This window comes from Ciconia boyciana, chromosome 1 (assembly GCF_034638445.1).
Source record: "Ciconia boyciana chromosome 1, ASM3463844v1, whole genome shotgun sequence".
Lineage (NCBI taxonomy): Eukaryota > Metazoa > Chordata > Aves > Ciconiiformes > Ciconiidae > Ciconia > Ciconia boyciana.
The window spans coordinates 58,363,934-58,380,118 of record NC_132934.1 but is presented as its reverse complement, the minus strand read 5'-3'; the positions used below and the strand labels follow the sequence as shown (position 1 = coordinate 58,380,118).

At 57.9% G+C, this 16,185-nt stretch overlaps 2 protein-coding genes across 2 annotated transcripts; both read left to right on the top strand.

Moving 5' to 3' along the window:
• The first annotated feature begins 5,230 nt into the window (after positions 1-5,230).
• On the top strand, positions 5,231-6,261 carry H1-0 (H1.0 linker histone). Its single transcript, XM_072869563.1, has one exon. The coding sequence runs from the start codon at positions 5,497-5,499 to the stop codon at positions 6,073-6,075; it is 579 nt and encodes a 192-aa protein (XP_072725664.1). The 5' UTR covers positions 5,231-5,496; the 3' UTR covers positions 6,076-6,261.
• Positions 6,262-8,223: 1,962 nt separating this feature from the next.
• On the top strand, positions 8,224-14,012 carry GCAT (glycine C-acetyltransferase). The gene is made up of 9 exons (XM_072869549.1): positions 8,224-8,456; positions 8,535-8,665; positions 9,283-9,384; positions 9,913-10,059; positions 10,361-10,515; positions 12,073-12,155; positions 12,536-12,707; positions 13,130-13,251; positions 13,665-14,012. Exons 1-9 carry the CDS (start codon positions 8,255-8,257, stop codon positions 13,814-13,816), a joined length of 1,266 nt encoding a protein of 421 aa, XP_072725650.1. The 5' UTR covers positions 8,224-8,254; the 3' UTR covers positions 13,817-14,012.
• The last annotated feature ends 2,173 nt before the right edge of the window (positions 14,013-16,185 follow it).

Genomic DNA, 16,185 nt, shown 5'->3' with positions numbered 1-16,185 from the left:
GCCCTGCAGTGCCCTTATCCAGGTGTCTGCTCCACCTTGGGGTTTGGGGGGGAAATAATCTGCTTCACAGCACCACTCCAAAAATCTCACATGGACCCTCAGCCCCATGGAGGAAGAGCTGAGCTTGGGCTGCATTAGTAAATCCAGTATTGGGCGGGGGGGCAGATGGCCCTGCAAATTACTGACGGAGTAAACAGTATATATAGATCCTGGGGGAGATCAGAGGGATCTCAAATGCTTTCCTCCTCCTGTTTTTGGGTGAAGCACATTGCTTTTTTGGCAGGATGGAAGGCCTGGGGGTGACTGCTCCTCATTCAGCCCCATCCCAATGTAAATGTGAGCTGTTGCTCTGCAGAGATGCTGCTGGCAATTACGTAAGAGCCCTAATTGTGGGCTTGTGCTGGGGCTGGCTGCACCATGTGAAGAGGGGAAGACGAAGGGCTCAAGGAGGACCCTTGGATGGAGGTGACGGATGCGTCACCTGGGAGGCTGGAGTACTGCGAGACGGCATGGGAGTGGGGTGTAAGGACATGGTGGCAGCCACAATGAGGAGAGTTACGGCAGCAGACCTTCGCTCAGCGTGTGATAACCACGCTGTGGTATCGGTGGCCCCTGGGGCAGCGGGATGCAGGCAAATACAGACCCACTCCATGGGCATGGCTGCGGCAACTGCTTTCCCTAGGTAAGGCAAGCCACTTCATAAGTCACCAATTCCTGTAAAACTGGGTTGCAGGCTTTTGTCATGCGCACGAGGCCCTTGGGCAACCCAGGGGATGGTGCAAGAGGCCAGGCACTGAGCTCAGCAGCTGGCTCCCCATTGCACCCATGCAGAGCCAGGGCTTGCTCTCGCTGGTGCTTGGCCTCTTGCCTCCAGCCTAGAAACCCTCCCATCCCTGCGCTGCCCAAGGTCCAGGCTTTTCCCTCTGCCTCCCAGCAGGACGTGGCTGCTGCTGCTGAGTTTGGGATGGGGCGAGCATTCAGCATGTTGGGGGCCTGAGATGGGAAGGAAGGCAAGAGGCGATAGAGCAGCTCAGGGCAGCTGCTTCCAGGCTGCAGGGCTTGGTCTTGCCATGGGGGATTGGTAGGGACCAAGAGAGGAGGAAAAAAAAGTGGGGTTCAGGGCATGGTGTTGCAAGCTGGGGGATGTGTGCGTGGTTTTAGGAAAAAACAACTGCTGAAGCAACAGTCTCTGTGGTCATACCTACCCCTGGGAGAGGAAACCCCCAAAAGTGGGGTACTGGGGGCAAGCGGAGGGTGAGCGAGGGGTGAACCGCAGACTGCTGGTGCATGCAGCTCGCCAGCCCCTTCCCCAAGGGGTTCAGTATCTTGTGTTTGTTTGGGTTCGTTTGTTGGCGTGGTGGTTTTTTTTCCCTTCCTGACCGGGGGCTGCTGACCCCGATAAACGTGTCACGTAAGCGCGGGCGAAATGTGTGGGTGCCTGACATGCAGTCAAGCCGCCCCTCCTTGAGGCTCTGTGGCTGCAGATCAGCCACCGGCTGGGCAGGAGCGTCCTGTCATCCTGGGGTGACGGGGGACTGCCGCCTCCCAAACTGGTGTGGCATTAATCAGGCGGCCCCTGTCTCCCCTGCGGCAGGGCGATATGGTCGCCCCGTCGTCTACGCATTGCTATCTCCCGGGTGCAGGGGAGCTGGGCGGGGGGAGAGCGGTGGGGAGAGGAGACGACTGAAATGCCCATGGGCGACAGGCGCGATGGCCGGCAGAGCCCAAAAAGCATCCCAAAGAGATGCCTGTACCCCACCCACTTGCTCTCAGCCGGGTTGTGGCTGTGAGAAATGTCCCAGCCTCAAGCACAGGGAAAACCCACAGCCACGCGGCACCCTGGTTGCATGAGAACCCGCATCCCGGCTCGCATTAGGAGCTTGCCCTTAAAAACCAGCTCGTAAATCTTTTAAAACAGTGGTAATTGGTCCAGCAGCCAGAGGCAATACCCCTTTGCCATTTATTGGCATCGTTAAAGCCCGCTCTGCCGTTAGCGGTGTCCAGGCTGAGTGGCTTTGTGCCAGGCTGACCCCGCTGCATTGCACACCGGGGGCTCGGGGCTGAAGCTCTGATGAGCATGGCTGGAAAATCAGCTAATTTCCCTGTTTTGCCACTTTTGCTTGAATCTGCGTGCCAGCGAGGCCAAGTCCTACTGCTGGGGATTTTGAGCCTCTTTGAAAATGGAAACCAGATAAAATAAAACGTTGCCACTGGCATTAGTTGCCAGAAGTGCGCCGGTGTGCTCAGGTGCCAACGAACAGCCGTCCTGCCCCTATAAGGCAGGGGCTGTTACCCACTGGATCCATAGCACGTCCACAATGGACATGGTTTGACCATTTAAGATGAAATCCGCAGCTGGAAGTGCGTAAATCCCTGCAGGGTCCGGTTGAATGCAGCACAGAGAGGGAAGGGAAGGTAAACGGGATTACGGAGAGGATTCCTCTGCCAGGCTCTGTTCTCTGGGGTTCATTGGAGAAGCAGTATTTCCCAATCTCTGCTGCTTAATGCCAGAAATGGGAGGCACAGGAGACTTGGAGCAGTTGGGTAGCTCTCCTCGAGGAGAAAAGGGGGTGCAGGGGGTGACCCACCCCACCCTTGGCATGGTGGCAGGTTTCTGTGGCCAAAAATACAGGCACGAGCCCAAGCTGGGCACAGGGGACTGCGTGGCCCATAGGAATAATTTTTCCTTCTGGATGAGCCCTCCCATGCTGCCTGCAGTGGGGTGCTGGCAGCACTGGACCCCACTTCCCAGAGGCAGCGGGGCTTGCATTGCCCTGCAGCATCTGCATCCCGCCTCCAGCCCCAGCGTCCTGCCAGGAGCCAGAAAACCCCTCTTGATCCTGGCCAGCTCATGTTAAGGACGCATGGGTATAACAGTACAGGGTTTAAGGGGTGCTTTCCAATACCAAGTGGGGTGCTTAGGGGTTACCCTGACTGGGATCCCCCCCATGTGCAAGGCCAGCAGCAGCCTGATGAGCCGTGACCACCCATATGCCTTCTCTCCACCGAGTCACTTGGGGGCATGGTATCTTCCCCGTATTTTGACTGGCTAAAAATTAGGGAGCTAGTCCGGATGAAAGGGTCGGAACTCCCACATATAGGGGAGAGGGTGGTTGCCCACAGGCAGCGGCACCCGCCGGAGGAGGCCAAGCAGCCCCGGTTGGCTGCAGGAGTTGCCCAGGTCACCATCTGAGATTAGACCCCTAATTTTCAGCTGGCTGAAGTTAGGTAAAGCATCTGCCCTCCTCCCTCCCTGCCTTCCCCCCGTCTTGCCTCCCCGTCACTGCGCTGCCCTGATAATGGCTGCCTGGTTTTTAAGGCTGGAGGCTCTGCGGTCAGCCCATGGCACGCTGTGCCAACCCCAGGGGCTCAGGGCCAATGCTTACACCCCCCCTCCTCATCTACCCTTAGAGCCCGACGTACGGGCAAGCCGCTTCTGACGGTTAAAAACTTAGATGCAAATAAAAGCAGATGGTGCCTTATCTGCGTGCGCCTGGGTTGCCTACGTGCAGGCAGCCAGCGATGGTGGTTTATTCCCGCCGAGGAAAAACGAGAGGTCCTTCGGCTGGTCAAAGCGTTGTATGGAGGCAACCAGCGCTTGCCGCCCGTGCGCTCCATATGGGATGGAAAGCAATGTATTCATTAGGTCTTAAGCAAAAAAAACCCCAGGGGAGGTGGGAAGGTGGTGATTCCTCTCCGCAATTAGGAGCTCTTTGCTCTTAATAAAATCAAGTGGTTTGCAGGTGCTGCAAAACTTTCCCACTCCCCAAATGAAGCGGGGCATGTGAAAGAGCGGCACCAAGGAGGGAGGCACAAGGGGATGACCCCGGCAGCCCTTGAACCAGCGGGAAAGCATCAGGGGGCCGAGTGCCTCCTCCTGGGACAGGGGCACGCCGCACCCTCACGTAGTACGTGTGTATGTCAGGGAGGGGGCATCAAATATTTCTATTTCTATTTCTATTTCTATTATTTCTGTTTCTGTATTTATATTTATTTGTATTTATATATCTATATCTATTTTTATGTATACTTCTGTGCGTCCCTGGCCAGTGGTTTTCATGCCCCTGGGCATCCAGGGCACATCGAGGTTACAGACAGCTCCTCGCTGTGTATTTTAACGCCCTGCTGAGGCGCTGGGGGGTTTGGTGGTGCCGGGGTTCACCTCCGAGCACCACACAGCATGTCGGTGGGCACCAGGCGGCTGCGCCCGCATGTTTTTAAGAAATAAGGGGGAAAACGTAATCTAAATCCTACGGGCAAGATGATGATAGCGGCTACGTTTAATCTCCCAGGAACAGCTGACCACTCACCCAGCTGGGAAAGGATGGCTGATTGTCACTGTTACATGTCCCTGCTCAGTCCCCTCACAGAGTTGTGTGTGTGTCCCCCAAAAAGGGGACCGCCTGTTATTTGTGACCCCCGCCACACACACATGAGGGCTGAGCTGATGCCCCCAACGCACCTGGTGGGGAGCAAAGAGGGCAGAGGAGGGAGTCAGAGGCATTGGGCTGTGGGGTACTGCTGCTGAGCCTATTTTGAGCCCAGTGCTCCCCATTTTCTCCTTGGTGTCCCCCCCAGTGGCTCCTCTAGTGTCCCTCCTTGTCCCCCTAATGTCCTCCCCAGTGTCCCCTCCTTGTCCTGATGTTTCTCCCTGTGTCACTCCTTGTGTCCCCCCAAAATGTCTCTCCCTGATTCTCAGCATCCCCCTAAGTGTCCCTCCACGTGCCTTGATGTTGCTCTGAGTGTCCCTACCATGTCCCTCCCTGTCTCCCCTGTGTCCCCAAGTGCTCCCCAGTGTCCCCCCCTGTCCTCTCCCAGTGTCCGTCCTTGTCCCCGCCGTGTCCCCCCAAGTACCCCTCCTTGTCTCCTCCATGTGCCCCCCAGTCTCTCTTCTCCCCACCCAGCATCTCCCCAAGTGCTCCTCCTTGTCCTCCTGTTGTCCCCTCCAGTGTCCTTCCTTGTCCCTACCCAATATCCCCCCAAATGCTCCTCCTTGTCCCCCAATATCTCCCCAAGCGCTCTTCCTTGTCCCCCAGTGTGTCCCCCAGTGTCCCCTCCAAGCGCTCCTCCCTGTCCCCCAGTGTCCCTCCCCACTGTCCCTCCCTGTCCCAGCCTGGCGGGGCGGGGCGTGCCAGGGGACACACGGGGACACCGGCGGCGGCGGGCGGGTGGGTGCCGCGCGCGGGGCAGTCCTCCCCGCGGTCCGCGCCGCGCCTTTAAAGGGTGGCTGCGGCGGGCGCGGCCGCAGAGGCGGCGGCGGCGGCACCGGGAGCGGCGCGGGGGGAGCAGCGCACCGGCTCCGCCGCACCGGCTCCGCCGCACCGGCTCCCCCGCGGTTGCTCCCCCGCACCGGCTCCAGCGCACCGGCTCCGCCGCACCGGCTCCCCACCGCTCCTTTCCCAGCCTCTCCCCGCCCAGAGGCGGGGGTCCCGGGCCGGGCGGGCCAGGCTTCCCGCCGTGAGGGGATAGCGGGCGTCGCGGGTCAAAGCGCTAACCATGACGGAGAGCCCGGTCCCGGCCCCGGCTCCGGCCGCCAAGCCCAAGCGGGCCAGGGTGGCGCGGCGGCCGGCGGCCCACCCCACCTACTCGGACATGATCGTGGCGGCCATCCGGGCCGAGAAGAGCCGCGGCGGCTCCTCCCGCCAGTCCATCCAGAAGTACGTGAAGAGCCACTACAAGGTGGGCCAGCACGCCGATGTCCAGATCAAGCTCTCCATTCGGCGCCTGCTCGCCGCCGGCATCCTCAAGCAGACCAAAGGGGTCGGCGCCTCTGGCTCCTTCCGCCTGGCCAAGGCCGACAAGGCGAAGAAGTCCCCGGCCAGGAAGAGGAAGAAGGTGGCCAGGAAATCCACGTCGCCCCGGAAAGCTGCTAGGCCCAGGAAAGCCAAGTCGCCGTCAAAGAAGCCCAAATCTGCCGCCAGGAAAGCCAGGAAGAAGTCGAGGGCCAGCCCAAAGAAAGCCAAGAAGCCAAAGACTGTTAAGGCCAAGTCGCTGAAGACGTCCAAGCCCAAGAAGGCAAAGCGGTCGAAACCCAAAGCCAAGTCCAGCGCCCGGAAATCACCCAAGAAGAAGTGAGAATTCTAGAGGCGTTTCGGTACTCTCCCCGTTGGTTTCTGTAAATAGCTTTTGCCTTTATTTTTACCCCTTTCTATTGTGTTTTATAACGCATTGATCTATTCCTGTCTGAAATAGCTAAAACAAGGCAGTTAATGAAAGAAAACAGGAACATCTTTGGTACAGAGTTCCCATTTTTAAGAGTTACTGGTCTCGGTTTTTATTTCGACATCTCAGAAATTTCTTGCGTGTGTCTTGTTTTTTTTTTAACGCTGGGCTGCTTGTTGTGTGTTGGGAGTGATGGTGACTCCGTGTGTCTGTCGAGGCCGTACAGGATTTCAATTCCTGATCCTGCCCCAGCTCCCAGGGAGTTGTGTGTTTGCTGGGGCCCGGCAAAGACTCTGCCTGTGTTGGAGGGCAAGCGGGAACATACATAGGGCTGCGAGAGCCACAGCCTTCCCCGGAGGAGGAGAAGGGGCTCCCTGCTCCCTCCTCCACCACCCTGGCTCCCCACCACGGGGCCGAGGCGAGGTGTGCTGGGCTGCTGGGTGCGAGGGCTGGCTGCTGCTGGAGAGAACCGGCAGGCCGGCCGGGTGATGGGGCTGCCCACCCGCATGCAGAGCTGCCATGGCGCAGCTGGGTGGTGGCAGGGATGGGACGGAGGAGGTGGAGTGTGGCCAGGGTCTGTCCACGTTCGCTTTCAAGGAGTTGGAGGTATCCAGCGGGCGGGAAGGGGTCGATCCCTTGGGAGAAAGGACAAACACGGCTATGAGCGGCTTTGCTCCCTGGGGAGGAACGGGCCCAAGCACGGCAGTGGGCAGCTCTGCAGGCAGGCTGGGGTGGGCAGCCAGGGCAGGGTGAGGTAGGACTGCTGTGCACGGCCCCACTGTCACCCTGGGGCTCTGGCTTTGTGCCCAGCGGGGGCTGGCACGGCTCCAGGGCCTGCCTGGCCCCTGCCAGCAGCCCTCCCCGGCCAGGGCTGGGCGGTCCTGACAGCCGGGGCTGCCAGGAAGAGTGCGGGGCCCTACTGCTCAGCAGGGTCTGAGCCTCAGGCAGGAGGTGCTTAATCCCCCCTGGCTAGAGACGTCTGAACTCCGTGGATGTCAGCATCCCCCACCACCTGGGCCAGGAGCTCTGAAATCCCAGGGGCTGTGGGTGCCCAGTCCCCTTGGGCTTGCTGTGCCTAAATCTCGTGGGCCCAGGGTCTTCACCCTCCCTGATGGTAGCTGCCAGATCCATTGGCCTGATGGTCCTAAATCACTTGGGCAGATGGTGCCTGAGCCTTTTAGCCACTGAGGATCCCAAATTGCGTAGTTCAGGGTACTGAAATCCTTGGCCTGGAGGCACCTGATCCCTTTGTGCTCTTGCTCCTAAGACCCTTGGACCAAAGGCTCCCAGATCACCTAGGCTGAAGAATCCTAAACCCCTGTCAAGAGCCTGGTGCCTAATCCTCCTGGACATGAGGGGCTTAAACCACTCTGGCCACAGGATTCTCCAGTCAGCTATAGCGAAGGATGGAGATGCCTGATCCAGCTGGATTCTTTCTGTCTAAACCTGGTGGGTCTGTGGGTCACAAACCCCTTTGGCCAAAGGCGCTCAAAGTCCTTGGGCTCGGGTACCTAATCCCCTTCAGCTGGTAAGTCCTAAACCTCTCAGACCAAAGGATCCTTGGTCACCTCAACTGGATGCACCCAAATCCTGTAGACCCTTGGTTCATTACCCCCTGTGGTGGGCACCCATAAACCACCTAGATGCGAGGATCCAAGTTACCTGTGCTGAGGACCCCAAATCCCTTAGGTGGGGGGTCACCTAATGCTCCTGACCTTGTTGATCCTCAAGGTCCGTGATGCTCCAAAATCCCTCGGGCCCTGCTACATGACCCCCCTTACAGCTGCGAAATCCCATCGATGGGCTTCCCCCAAATCCCTCAGACTCCAGGGATCCCAAATCACCTGGGTTTGGGGTGCCTAAACCCCTTGGGACAGAGCCTCCCCCCCCACAAAACAGGCCTGAACACCTCCTGGAGAAGGTGCCCGACTCCCTTCAAGCTGCAGGAGCCCGGCGGGGGGGCGGAGCCACAGCGGCGCCTCGCTCCTCCCTAGCCCCGCCCCGCCGGCGAGGGGGCGGGTCCCCGGCGGCCAATGGCCATTGGCCGCCGGGGACCCGCCCCCTCGCCGGCGGGGCGGGGCGGGGCAGCGGAATGTGGCGCGGCGCGGCGGTGCGGCTGCTGCGGGGCGTCGGGGCCGGCAGCCCCCGGGCCGCTTCGGGAGCGGCGGCGGCTCAGCTCCGCCGGCGGCTGGAGAGCGAGCTGGAGGACATCCGAGGCGCCGGCACTTGGAAGAGCGAGCGGGTGATCGCCTCCCGCCAAGGTCCCCACCTCCGCTTGGCGGGTGGCGGAGCCGGTGCGTATGGGGCGGCGGGGAGGGCTCTCGGCCTCTTTCCCCGGTGCGACGCCCGTGCTTCTCTCTCTCTTCCCGCAGGGATCCTCAACTTCTGCGCCAATAACTACCTGGGGCTCTCCAGCCACCCCGAGGTGATCCGTGCTGCCGTGGAGGCCCTCGAGAAGTTCGGCGCCGGGCTCAGCTCCGTCCGCTTCATCTGTGGTACCCAGGTACCGGGCACCGGGGCAGCATCTCTTGCTCCAGGGCAGCCTTTCGCAGGGGCTCTCCTCAGACTCCTGTCTTGGCACTCGCATGTGTGCACAGCGCTAAGGTACATGTGGCCTGGCAGAAGAAAAACCTGCTGAGTCCCTGCTAGCCAAAGACCTGGCATTACGCCAACTTAAACCATTACAACCCCTCAGAGAGCGAAGAAACGAAACACCCCTCTGAATTCAGAAAATGAATGTCTTTTCCTCTCCCTTAAGGGTCAAAATTACAGCAAGCCTGACTTGAAACGGCTCTATCAAACCCACCCCAGTTTATCCCCACTGGAGCCCTTTCAGAGCCCCAGCTGGCTAAGTGCAAAGAAAACTCAGAGCTGCTCCGCTGTGGGTGGGGAGCTTGGAGTCTCCCTGCTGCGCTTTTGGCGTCCAAACCCATAACCGCATTTCAGGGCCGCGTTTGCAAACACTTTCTGAACCCAACTAACTTCTCCCACGCATGCACACACACCTTTTCTGGATAAAACCTGGCTGTTTCCTCCCCTTGCAGTCCGTGTCTAACAGCAGCGGGCAAGTGAGAACTTGTGCTGCCCCACCGGTGACGCTCGCTCCTCTCTTCTTTTTAGAGCATACACAAGGACTTGGAGGAGAAGATTGCGCGTTTCCACCAGCGGGAAGATGCCATTCTCTATGCCAGCTGCTTTGATGCCAACGCTGGTATCTTTGAGGTTCGTAGGGCTTTCCTTGTGTTGTGTGTGGAGGAGGGAGGTGATGGCGATGTGCCTGCCATGCTTTCCAGGGGCTCTGATGTGAGCTCTGTGCTGCAGAGAAGATGGCAGTGACTGGTGGTGGAGAACCCAGACTTGGTGCCCTCGGACTGGGGGATGCACGCAGAGCTGTTTAATCAGTCCTCACCTCCCCCTTCCCCAGCCAGCTCCAGGTTTTGGGGAGGGCTCCCATTTCCTGGGAGGTCTGTATGCCCGCTTGAAGCGTAGGCAGGGGGCAGGTGTGATCCCCCAGGCTTGCTAGGGAAGGGGAGGGAGATTTTGAGCTCAGAAGCCACAGGCGAGAGCCTGGCCTAAGGAAATTGGGGGATAAGGTGGCTGGGAAGGAAAGTGGAAAGTTTAGCAGTGCCAGGAGAGACGTGGCAGCTGCAATCAAATGCAGCCTTGTCCTCTGCACGGAGAGATGCTGGAAGATCTCGGTGAGTCAGCACCCCAGAGCAAAGGAAGATCCTTTCTGTTTGGCACGGCCAGGCCCTGCTGACTCCGGAGGATGCGGTGCTGTCAGATGAGCTGAACCATGCCTCCATCATCGATGGGATCCGCCTGTGCAAGGCTAACAAGTACCGCTACAAGCACATGGACATGCAGGACCTGGAGGCCAAGCTGCAGGATGCGCAGGTATGGAGGTCTGCTCCCACCCCAACACGAGGGTGCTCGCTTAGCTATGCTACCTGCACAGTAACCAGCCCCAAAGAGTAAGCTCTGCCTTTTCCCATGCAATAGGCATCGTTTTTGCCGATAGGCACAGGTAGACATGGATAGGCAAGGTGGGGAAGCAGCTGGTTGCAATGAAACCCCCCTGTCTTGGTTAGATATATCCACTCCCTACAGGAGCTGGACTATGTCCCTGTCTCCTTCGCCAGCCTCTCTCCTCCGGGTGACATCTTCACCCCTGGGGATGCCGCTCTCCCTCCCACAGAAACATCGTCTGCGGCTGGTGGCCACCGATGGTGCCTTCTCCATGGATGGTGACATCGCACCCCTGAGGGAGATCTGCCAGCTGGCCCAGAAATATGATGCCCTGGTCTTCATTGACGAATGCCATGCCACAGGCTTCCTGGGACCCAATGGCCGGTAAGGCGCTGTTTTACCCATTTCCACTCCCTGACCCCGATGACCTCTGAGGCAAGGCCAAAGGTGGTGATGGCCAATGTGTTTGTGTGGGGGGGCTCCTGGAACCACTGTTTCTTGAAGGCTTCGCACCCCACCTCTGCCTCAGCCCTCCCCTCCTGATGATATATTCCTTTTGGGGCAACTGAAGGGAGATACTTTAGCACTGACCCATCCCAACGCGACAGCCATTTCTCTGCGTGTAAGGGATGGTGCGACCATCTCATCTGCCTCTCCTGGCAAGCAGCTGGACTTCCTGATTTCTGAATCCTTCTCCTCTCAGCTGTCACTTTCAAATGCTTGGGTCTTGGGGGTTCTGTGGAGTTAGCTTGCACAGTTTGATAATTCCCTCAGGGCAGCTTTTTCCTCCATCCCCTGGAGATCCTCCAGGTGCTAAGCAGTGCACTTGCTGCAGGTGTTTGCTGAGAACAGACACTTCATGTGCTTGTTTTGTTCAGGCACATGAGTGCCAAGCACTCCGTTGCATGGTTCTTCCTGCTCTCTACTGGAAGGTAGAGACCTGTGTGAGGCAACACCTGTAGGAATGAGCAACGGGTCCCTCCTCAGATGGAAGGATACTGCAGGAGATGACAATAGGAGAAAGCCATCTCTGAAAAGGCAAAAGTTGCTCTATGAATAGCTCCCTTCCAGCTCTCTCCTCTCTAGACAGATTGCATGTGGGAAGCTGGCAAGTCCACATCAAGCTGTGGAACGGGTGAGAAGTGGGAACTAAGCCCCCCATTCCTTGGGGCATGGTAGCCATTCTATGGGTTGAGGTAGACCTTGTCACTCTGTCCCAGTGGGCTCTCTGGTCCCAGCAGCTGCAAAAACAACTGACTACTTTGAGGTGTCTAAGTACCCAACAGCTTGAGAATGGTTACTGAGTGCTTCATGAGTTATGCTAGTTTCAGCGTGAACCTGATGCTGTTGTCTACAACATTGTGTTTCAAGAGAGCCAACAGAGAAGCTGGGTGGCCATGCCCCATCCTGCCTTTTTGGGCTGGAGGACACAAAACTGCAGAGCACATTTGCCACGTTGGTTTGGTTCCACTAGTGTGGACCTTGACATGGGTGCTTTAGGCCTGTGTGCGCTTAGGGCAGCCCATCAGTGATGTGCACAGCCCACCTCAGAGGACATCAGCTACTCTAGCCAGGCAACGGTTTTTCCCTGGTGTATGCTAATGGTGTGGTGTGTCAGAGGTGTGTGCAAGACCTACCTCAATGGCTAGTGCTCTGTTTGGACTATTAAACTTCTGTGCGAGAAGTTTGAGCGCTCTCCCATCTGTAAGGGATGAAGAACCCATGCTCTTACCTTTGGAGATCCCAGCTTAGCCTTTCTGCAGGAGAAGGGAAGGTCAGCACTTGGGTAAACTACCGCAGGGGGATGTTCTTCCTTTGCCAGAAGGGGGGACACCAGAGACCTGGCTGGTGGTGCTTTGATTCCCTTGAGGCATCAGGCCTAGAACAGCTTCCCTGGTGTGTGCTGGCACAGCTGATAATGTGACATTCCTTTTTCTGCAGGGGTACTGATGAGCTCCTGGGAGTGATGGACAAAGTCACCATCATCAACTCCACCTTGGGAAAAGCTCTTGGAGGAGCTGCAGGTGAAGGCATTTTCCTGTCCAAGGCCCTCTGTGCCCTAAAGAGCTCCACAGCATTGCTTTGATATTTCCTTCCTTTGCCTAATAATAGAGGAACAAATGCATGTTGTCCTCTTCTACTGGTGGCATGAGGCTCAGTTTGGGACCCTGCTGCAGGGTCAAGGGAGGTCCTGCCATGTGCTCCTTCCACTGTCATTTTCCCCATGCATTTGCCTTTGGGGTCAAGGTGGAAACTCTTGGTAAAAGGCATCAGCTGTGATTTTTTTAGGCCTGGTTTGTACTGAAATTCCTGCTGTAGGTGATAGGTTGGATTTATCGAGGGGCCCCCCTCTGAACAGGTCACCCTGGGGTGCCTTGTCCATTTCTCTTTCCTCCATCTGCAGGTGGGTACACAACTGGCCCCAAACCCCTCATCGATTTGCTCCGCCAGCGTTCCCGCCCATACCTCTTCTCCAACAGCCTGCCCCCCGCCGTGGTGGGCTGTGCATCTAAGGCCCTGGACCTGCTCATGGAGAGCAATGCCATTGCACAGTCCATGGCTGCCAAGACCCAACGGTGAGGGGGCCATATTGGGGTGGGAGCACGGGGAGACGTTCATTAGGAATGAGTTGTCCATGTGTGTTTATTCACTCCCTGGTGACAGCCGTGAAGGTAGATTGCAAGTCATGGCCAGGGGATGCTCAGGGGAAACCACAGGATGTGCCTGTGTGTTTCAGACGTGCAGGCAGATGTGTCACATCTGGATGCTCTGTGTCTGGATACATCTGCCCCTCAAGCAGCTGCAGCCCCATGGAGCTGAGCAGGAAATGGCAGGAGGTCACTCCAAAAAGAGAGATCCCTTCCCTGCACAGGAGATGCACGGGAGAGCAGAACCACACCCAGCCCTTGGTGGCCAGGGCTCCCAGGGGAAAGCAAGGCAGCGGTCCTCAAGGACAGGGGTGATGAGGTTTTACTCATCCTCTTGTTCTCTTCACCAGGTTCAGAAGCAAGATGACGGCAGCCGGCTTCACCATCTCGGGGAAAGACCACCCCATCTGTCCTGTCATGCTTGGGGACGCTCGGCTGGCTGCAGTGATGGCTGAGGACATGCTGAACAGAGGTGAACTGGGGAGGGAGCTCTGGATGCAGACACATGCCCTGAGGGAAGGAACAGCCACTGGTAGTGCCACCACCATCCCTCCTCCAGAGGATGTTCCTGCATGAAAACTGGTCGTTCTGTATCCTCCAGCTGCAAATGTCCTCCTGGTCTCCTGAGACGTTGCTGGCTTCACCTCCTTTCTCTGCTGGGGGGTTTTACATTAGCCCTCTTGTCCTGCCATGCTGGACTCCATCCCCATTACTGGCCCTAACCTTCATTTCCATGCATGGGAGCAGATACCACTTGAAAACCCTGAAGCCTGGAAATGGTTATTGAGAGGGGAGGGAGGATCCAAAAGCCTTTCTATCACCCAGTACCACCTCAGCCTCCCTCCCTCCCAGCCAGCCCTGACTCTCCCTGCATTTCCTCCCCAGGCATTTATGTCATTGGCTTCAGCTACCCTGTGGTCCCCAAGGGAAAGGCCCGCATCCGGGTCCAGATCTCAGCCGTGCACAGCGATGAGGACATTGACCGCTGCGTGGAAGCCTTCACCGAGGTGGGACGGAAACACGGAGCGCTGCCTTGAGGGGCCAGCAAACACCTCCTCCGGCACCCTCCCTGCCCATGACCAAGTGCCTGTGCCAGGGGAAAAGGCTTGAGCAGGATGCTGTCAAAAGCAGGACCAGTCCTCGAGGCATCACAGCCTGCGGGCGGCTGTGGCTGTTGCTGCGTGCTCGCAGTGGCACTGGCAACCAGCTCTTGTGTCATTAAAGGTGTCCTGCAGTGCAGCAGATGTTTCTGGCTCTTGTTTTCTCATCCAGGAGTTGCAGCCCATCCCCATCCTCTCTCACAGTGACCAGACACCCTGCTGCGTCTTCCCTGAAGCCTCTGTCCAGGCGCTGAAGCGCTGCAGCTCCTGCTCCTGCTGATAGAAATGTAGTGCTGCTGGTATGCCTGAGGTCATCTGCTTCCTTTGCGCTCTCCTGTGGGTCCAGCAGCGTCACCCCGGCAGATCTGCCCACTGTAATTCCCCACCGAGGCAGAGGGGTTTCCCAAGCCCTTGGCAACCTGTGCCACCAGCAGCTGGTTTGGGAGAGGAGGTGAGCCAGGCGAAGCTCCGGTGCTCCTTTCTCCCCTTCTCACTCTCAGGTGTTGGGTGTGAGGCTTGCTTGGTCCCCAGGGCTGGCTCTAAGGCTCTCCCCATCACTGCAGCGCTCCCAAACCTGCCCTGGGAGCTGCATCTCACCCCAGAGAGGCTGTCGGGCAGCGGGCAAGCCGAGGTGACAGAGGCCAGCAGCTTGGCAAGAGAGCCTGCGTCTGCCTGGGGCTGCGGTCAGGGGCAGAGCAGGTGACAGAAACTTGTAATTTTCCTCCATCAGCTGCAATTTTCGCATAGCAGAGAACACACAGCAGGCTGTGATCTCTGGATTTGTTCTTCCAAACTGTGCTGGGGTAGCAATTTAGCACTCAAGCAGGAACAAGTGTGTCCTGGGCGTCTCTCAGGATTGCGTTGTTTGCATCAGTTTTGCTCCAGCTGAGAAATCGTGTGTGTCCTGCTGTCTGCCCATGTGCTGAACCGAGTACCAGCTGCCTGTGGCCCAGGACAGACTCCAGCCGAAATGAGGCTGTGCTGTGCTTGGGTGCCAGAGCACCAGGTCACGTCAGCAAAGACCTGCTCCAAAAACGCTACCTGCTGTTAGGCAGTCAGGGAGCGAGCTATGGGGTAATAACGTGTCTGACCTGAACCAGAGCAACTGCAGAAGAATACAGAAGTTAATCCAGGGTTGCAGCGCTTTATGGGATGCAAAAGGCAGAGGAGAAATGCATTTTCTATGTGGCTGCCACCAGACCTTGTTAGAGCACCTGGTAGTTTAACTGTGTGCCGATTTTATTTAATTTTCCATCTCCACAGGGCCCTGACCTCAGCCTGCTGATGGCATTCCCTCTGTGTGGTGCCAGGCCCTCACGGTGCTGCAAACTCTTCCCCTCTTATCAAAGGGCAATATTTTAGGAATGGGGAATGTAACAGGGAAATGGCAGGGGGTCGCGCTCTGGCCTCTTTTGCAACCTGGAAGAGATTAAGCTTCAGCCAGATGGGCTCTGGTACAGGGGGTTTGAGTCCCTAAACTGAATCACTGCTGTTTTGAGCCAGATGCACATGGACCCCCTTGCTCCCTGCTGCTTGCACACCTCCATTGCACACCTGTACCATGCTCCCCTCCTCCCTCCCCCCTGCTGGTCCCCAGCCCAGGCCTCCCTCTCTCCCCTGGGCTTCTGCAGGCAGCCCTGCTGGTGTCTCTGCTTCGCTCAGGGCAACCAACCCAAGCTGTTTAACCCTGCTCCAGCTCTCAAGTCCTCCCTCAACGGGAAAGCAGTCACACAGACATCTCACTGCTCAGCCACAAGCAAGAGCAGCAGCAGCCTCCCTCCCCTGCGATGCACACACTTGTTCTTGCGTGCACACATGTGCTCCCCCCTTCTCCTCCTCCTCCTCTCCTTGCCAGGCAGGCCCTGACCTCCCTCTCCCCTCCATCTCTCCCAGGCCCCTCGGCAGCCCACCCCTGTGCTCCTGCTGCCTCTCTGCGTGCTTCAAGGCCGAGCTCTGCAGCATTTTGCACGGCAGCACAGGGAGTGCCGGAGCCCGGGAGATGAATAATGCAGCGCCCATCGACTGCAGTGCCATGTTTATATTGCATTCCCAGGCAAAGCCTCCAGCTCTGTATTTCTTCAAGGCCTCCCGACCTCGGTCTGATCTGCAGCTCTTTGCAGCTTTTAGCCCAGAAAGCAGAGGACTTTTCGCTGGGTGGGATGTAGAGGCGGATGCTGCTTTTCGAGGATGCAGTTCCCACCCCAGGCTCGCCGACCCACCCCAGACCCCATATGCTACTCTGCCAGGCTTCCCCCTGGGTCTCAAGCTGTCACCCTCTACACCATGTGGGATAGGCGTGGGATCCC

Coding starts and splice junctions, on each gene's coding strand:
- GCAT (XM_072869549.1), top strand. CDS start 8,255: ATGTGGCGCGGCGCGGCGGTGCGGCTGCTGCGGGGCGTCGGGGCCGGC. Junction 8,457..8,534: donor CTTGGCGGGTGGCGGAGCCG/GTGCGTATGGGG, acceptor CTCTTCCCGCAG/GGATCCTCAACTTCTGCGCC. Junction 12,708..13,129: donor ATGGCTGCCAAGACCCAACG/GTGAGGGGGCCA, acceptor TCTCTTCACCAG/GTTCAGAAGCAAGATGACGG.
- H1-0 (XM_072869563.1), top strand. CDS start 5,497: ATGACGGAGAGCCCGGTCCCGGCCCCGGCTCCGGCCGCCAAGCCCAAG.